General features: G+C 41.4%; 1 protein-coding gene and 1 long non-coding RNA gene across 3 annotated transcripts in view; one reads left to right on the forward strand and one right to left on the reverse strand.

Moving 5' to 3' along the window:
* Positions 1 to 6,350, forward strand: part of LOC126386358 (plexin-A2-like) — a 139,572-nt gene that overhangs the window by 61,389 nt on the left and 71,833 nt on the right. For both annotated transcript variants that reach the window (XR_007569489.1, XM_050038646.1), the window contains exon 5: positions 3,918 to 4,018. Coding sequence is in view for 1 of the 2 variants with exons in the window: in XM_050038646.1 (XP_049894603.1) it covers positions 3,918 to 4,018 (101 nt within the window). In the remaining variant the exon portion in view is untranslated. The remainder of the gene's footprint in view (positions 1 to 3,917; positions 4,019 to 6,350) is intronic.
* The window catches only part of LOC126386368 (uncharacterized), a 128,732-nt gene continuing 124,308 nt past the window's right edge, over positions 1,927 to 6,350 (reverse strand). The window contains exon 5 of the long non-coding RNA XR_007569491.1: positions 1,927 to 2,328. This is a non-coding gene — a long non-coding RNA (uncharacterized LOC126386368). The remainder of the gene's footprint in view (positions 2,329 to 6,350) is intronic.

Here is a 6,350-nt window from a genome sequence, read left to right on the forward strand (position 1 = left end):
ATGACCCTCTACCACTGTGCCAAATTTCACATGGATTGACCAAGTCAGTGAGGAGAAAAACGTGGAACAGAGACACACACACACACAGAGTTTTCGTCATTATATAGTAAGATAAGATAAGATATGGTAAGATATTGATATTTATTTTGAACGTGTAAAACAGAAAGACACAAACAGAAAGTAGTAATTACAATAAAATGAAAAGCAATTGTCAGTGTATAGTTAGTTTAATTTACACATTGGAAAAGGAGTAGGAGGAAGAATAAACTTATTAAATCCCACTCCTTCTCTGTAATTCATCAAGTGAAAACAGACAGCTTCCTTATGTAGATAAACCTTTACCTAAGACTTTTCTAAATATACCATTATTAATACCTCTGTTACACAAAAATAACTCATGTATATATATACAATAGTAAGGACCAAATCAGTCCAAATGTATGATAAATAAAACACCAATTGTGTTTAGCTTACAAAATCAACTTGTCCTGCTATCTTTTTTATATTTGAATAAGTGAACATATGAATTATACAAAGTATGAATATACACATTAGCATGAACCTAACATACTATAAGCTAACATGCTAAATCAGCCTACTCATAAAAGAAAATATCTGTTTACGTTACACAACATTGATGATTTAACATTAAGACAAGATGTACATGAATCCACCAATAAATATTATTTTAATGGCTCAGTGTAGTTTTGTACGCAGCATAAAAAGATATATTGGCACTTTAGGTCAACCGACACATTATTGTGGCCCAGTTTAATATTCAACTAAATGTATACAGTATATTTAGTAGGGAGTTCCTACTCTGTCTCTTTCAGCTAAGGGGTCCTTGGCCTGAAAAAAAACTGAAGACACCTGCTCTACATAATCACATGTGTGGAGCTCAGAGTTCTCTATATCTCACCTGAGATTTGCTCTCATAGCTCCTTTTTTAAAAATCTGAACAACAGTTTAAAACCCAAATATATTCAGGTTACAATGACGCAAACAAGTTGTAATAAAACCTCACATTGCAACAGCTGGAATCAGAAAATATTTGATAGTTTTGGGTGAAAAATATCAAAATACTTGCCAATTATTAAGCTTTGAGTTGGTCCAGAGATGAGCCTCTTTTTTTATTCCTAAAACTGGAGTTAGTTTAGAAACAAAAGCCCTTTTTAAACAGGAATTGTGCAAATTTGCAGGAAAGCCCAATCAGTCTTTTTTCAGCATTGGCAGTATAAAAACAAAACTGGGGAGTGCAGCAAAATACCGCCTACCTACTTTTGTTTATACAGAATGTGCCTTTTTCGGGGCAATGGGGGGCGTGAGCAAGTAACAAAACGTGTAGCTCAGCGTGACGTAAACAGTGATGTGGGAGGGAAGCAGCAGCTGGTCAGTCCTTTAAGGATTCTCTCGTAAGTCGGCCCGTTCTTCACCGTCCCCGTTATCTGACGGTTAATGCCCTCTTTGTATTCGAGGACAACGAGGGCGCTCAATTCCTTGTCTCCCCAGTTGCTCATCTTTACAGTGTCTGTCAGGTTTGCGTTTCCCTCTTGCTACTAGCTGCTCGCTAATTCCTGCTATCAGCTGTTTCCTGTTTATCCACCGCCAGTGGCTCGCACATGCAGCGTCATCAACAACTCCTCCCACAAGTCATCAATAGCTCCTCCCGTTGCGGAAGGCCGCCTCGGTCTGTTTAAACTAAAAAGGTTCCGCCAATATGACTACCCTACGAGGCGGAAAATTGAGCACCTCGGATCAACTTGCTAATCCGGCTCTGTGTGTCTAAACACTCGCAGCTTGCCGGCAAAACGGCTCTGTGTGTCTAAACACTCGCAGCTTGCCGGCAAAACGGCCCAACATTCACCGAAAATCTGGCAGCGTAAAAGGGGCTAGAGTGTGTTCAATCCCACTTCATGTATATAAAAGGGGCTAGAGTGTGTTCAATCCCACTTCATGTATATTTATTAAAGGAGCTATAGTTTCTGGGAAAAGTCAATACAATGACAGCTTGAATGTGGCAGAACGTTATTAGTTAGTTGTACAGTTCTGATTTAACTAGCTGTCAGGAAGCTACAATAACCCTAAATCTGGATTCAGATCCATTAACCAGAGGGAGGTACTACGAAGCAGGTTTGACAGAGCCAGACTTTCTTTGTGTTAGCTGGCTCAACGAAGTCTGAAGAACCAGGTACCATGAAGGTGGTTATCAACTTACTTTGCTTACCCAGGCTTACTTCCTTGGGCTCTATGCGCAGTAATAAACAGGGGTGTTTGGCGCGTCACTCTTCTACCGCACAAAACGGATCAGGTGCTGTCTACTTCTTCCACCTGTGGAAAATATGACAACGTCATTACAGTGAAAAGCAAAACTGTTGCTGCAAATAAAGGACAGAAAATGACTAATACGATGCCTATATACTTATTTTACCACTCAATGCTTTCTGTTTATTTCCAGCGTGACGACTGCACTCAGCTTGTTGCAGCATTTAGGCTAAATATCACAGTCGAGAACTGCAGGTCTGACAGTTTTAGGCCAAGTCCAAGTGAAATGAATGTAACTGATTGAATATTATCTGTGATAAATATCAACAGACTAATCAGATTTCTATCAGCTGTGATAAACCAGCAGTGTAAAACAGACTGAAGCAAATCAGGGCTAAGCATAAAAACATAATTCAAAGTTCTAACATTATGCTTTGAAGGAATTAAACAGGAAGTAAACGTCATGCTGATCGATAATAGAGTGAACTATAGATGTATGCACCCTGTGGTTTTATAGAAGGATTCTTTTAGAGCCAGCGTGTGTCAACTGACTAGATGAAAATTCACATTCAGTGCTTCAGCAGGAGCAAGAACAACCTTGCATATAAAGTACAAATAAATTCTTGCTCTGATTTTCTGCATCACTGGTTTACTGTAGAAGAAAAAAAAGAAAAACTGCGACACAATGCACACAGTTAGTGCATCATCTGTAATTGCAAGGCTTTGTTCAGTGGCGTTACTAATGTAACGTTACAGCTCAACAAGTTTACATTTATAACTGAGAACAGCTGAGAATCTGAATTTCAATCAGCATCTCTGAACTGATCCGAAACAGGTGAGGTCTGACGCATAAGTTACCATGGTGATACAGCCAGGGTAAAAAGGAGCCACCTTTGAAACACAGAAAACTCTGACTTTAGACCCAACATACCTCGCTAACCCTCTGATCTTGTTCTATAGTACACTCCTCTGATATATTTATTATGTGTGCCAAATGTTTGCACATCCCGGTGTCGTTGTGGTTTGGGACGCTAAACATATAGCTGCATCGTCCCTGATTCAATTGAGACCAGAGACCTCTGTTGCATATCATACACCGTCTCTCTCTTCCTGTTTGCATCTCCACAGTGAGGGTGAAAATGCAAAAAACATTACCTTGAAAATAAATGCCGTATGATATGAATCAAAGTACACAACAAAAGGGCCAAATTGGGCTTCATTTTCTCTGTCGGTTTCCCTCCCTGAGTGAGCAGTAAACTCAATTTGTCTGCCACTGGAATCATGTCCATACGTTTATAGATGCCAAACAGACACAATGTAAAGGGCACGGGTTTCATTTCAACAGTGGAGGGAACAAATATGAAACGAAACATGGGGTTTGAGGCTCCAAACACTTAATGTTCTGCATCCTGGTGTTTTTTATGCACCAATTTGTACATTTTCTGCATCAGTTTATGGTGTAAATGTCTTTAGTTTTGTCATCCTCTGCTCCTTTCATGTTTTTTTAGGGAAGACAAATGCACATGTTCTAAATAGGGTTTTTATTCTCTTTTTGAAAACCTTTTCAACTGTCTGTTTTTAATAATGTTCTGTGTATCTTTCCTCACTGCACGCTGCTCTACATGTTAACCCTCCCTGTCATTCCTCTGCTTTAGGTGGCTCAGGTCCCGGTGGAGGCCTGTGAGCAGTATGGTACATGTGCCGAGTGTCTGAGCTCCGGTGACCCCCACTGTGGCTGGTGTGTCCTCTACAACATGTGAGTCTGTTCGCCTCATCTTCTGACACACACACATCTCAGCCGAGGGATTATAACCCCAGCGTTACTGTTTACCAAACAGCTCGTGGAAAGCTATAAATAAGGCCGAGCACGTGGTCATGTGGTCTGTGCAGTTTTAATATAACAGAGATATTGTGCTCCCTGGAGTTTACCATTATCAACAGCTGGCGGGCCAACACGGAAACCCAGGAAGTGGTTGTTGGACAGTGTGATCCCTCTTAACTAGCGCTATTGAGGACAGCAGAAACTGCACGCCCACCAGATTTTTATTGTCTGTCAAGCGGGAGGACGACTGGTGTTAATGGTGGAGAGAGGGATTAGCCTGTCAGTCGCAGCGGGTGTACAAACTCCACCTCTACATATCCGGGGAACATTTTAGACCTGACGGAGCAAGCTTATCTCCTCCATCTTAATTATCTGACCCCCAGGTTAGCTTGCATAATACCTCGATATGGAGCAAAGGGGATTCGGGAGATTAAAAACGCTGTGTTTCTGAACCAGCCGCTGTGTTTGACGCTGACCTCAGCCGGGGATTTACCCCTGTCTCATCGTGTGACGTCTGCATTTCAGCAGCCACTATCTTGATGATGATCAGCGTTATTTAAACTGGCGCTCTCAGTGTTATCAAATCGGCGCTGAAGTGAGAGGAAAATGTTTTGTCTTAATCCAAATTACCTCATTAAACTGTTGTTTTTCCTTTTTTTCCCCCGAGTGCTGACTTTGTCTGCAAGTCCCATTACTCTGTTTATTTAAATTAATGCCTTACACTTATCTGTGAATAGATACGCTGCTGTTCCCTCAAGTAACCCAAAGTGAATCATGATCCCTCACATTGCAGAATGAGGCTACTTTATTTTTCTGTCTATTAAATCCTGATTGGGGTCTTTTTTTCTGGCCTCTGAATGACTCTCACAGAGTGTCATGTAGACCTCTTTCAGGATCTCACTTTCCCACCCCTGGCACTGTGCACCAAAGCACCTTTCCGACAGAGTGTGTGGGGGGGCGTAGCTGAACATGCACAAAGCCTGACGGAAAAGCGAACAAATGGCTCCATCAGACAAAACGCGGTGAATAAAAGAGGCAAAATAAAAGGCAATGAAAGACAGTCGGAGATGAAAGGTGTCCTTTTTTTCGGAGGCACTTCAGTTGATGAGCGGTCACAAGGTGACTGTCTATACTCCTGTGGCAACGGTCCGCCTCAAGGAGCCGAGCCAGCAACAGCTGTCACCGCGTTTCCATTCCGCCTTTATATTGTGTTGTAATTACAGCAGAGGCCTCGGTGCTCTTTGAGCTCTCTCAGGAGGTGCCACCCCCTCAGCAGCATCTGAGAGTGTATTAAGCACTATCTCCCCTCGCTGTGCGCATTACTCATTTAAAAGAAAGAGATGATGGTGTTCAGCCAAAATACTCTCTGAGTTTGCCACTGCGATTTAACTCTGCAGCTGAGAGACTCTTGTTCTTTTTAATGCCTGTTGCTATCCAAGCCTGCAGAGACCGAACTCCTATAAAGCCGCTTTCAAAGAAGTCTGTATCAATACACCCGCATTGAAAACTATCTCAATAACAAATCCCCATCTCTAAAACTAGACAAATTGCTCCGTTTTAAACATCCTCTCCCCTTGCCAGAACTTTAAATGTACTTTTACTTTGTGCTTCTCTCTTACAAGATAATTCTGAGGTCACACTATGGTGCCGACCCTTTCACTTCTTACTTTTAATTGCCTGTTGGGATCTGGGAGCTGAAGCTTATGCTACTGTTGAGCTCAGTGTAAAGTGCTCTGCAGAGAAGCACAGTTAAAATGTAAAGGGAAGTGTCTGACTGAAAGCCTTGTGCAAGAGTTGACCATGTTTAAAAACTAAATCTTATCATGTAGGGCTGGGAAACGTACCAATATTATATTGATTATGTGAAATGAGACTAAATATCGTCTTAGATGTTGGATAGTGTAATATCATAAGTGTTTCCTTTTTCTGGTTTTAAAGGCTGCGTTAAAATAAAGTGATGGGATTTTCTGAACTAACCAGACTTTTCTAGGTGCTCCAGTATTTCAATCAATCAATTCAATTTTATTTATAAAGCCCAATATTACAAATCACAATTTGCCTCACAGGGCTTTACAGCATACGACATCCCTCTGTCCTTATGACCCTCGCAGCGGATAAGGAAAAACTCCCCAAAAAAACCCTTTAACGGGGAAAAAAAAACGGTAGAAACCTCAGGAAGAGCAACTGAGGAGGGATCCCTCTTCCAGGACGGACAGACGTGCAATAGATGTCGTACAGAACAGATCAGCATAATAAATTAACAGTA

Source organism: Epinephelus moara, chromosome 24 (genome assembly GCF_006386435.1).
Source record: "Epinephelus moara isolate mb chromosome 24, YSFRI_EMoa_1.0, whole genome shotgun sequence".
NCBI lineage: Eukaryota > Metazoa > Chordata > Actinopteri > Perciformes > Serranidae > Epinephelus > Epinephelus moara.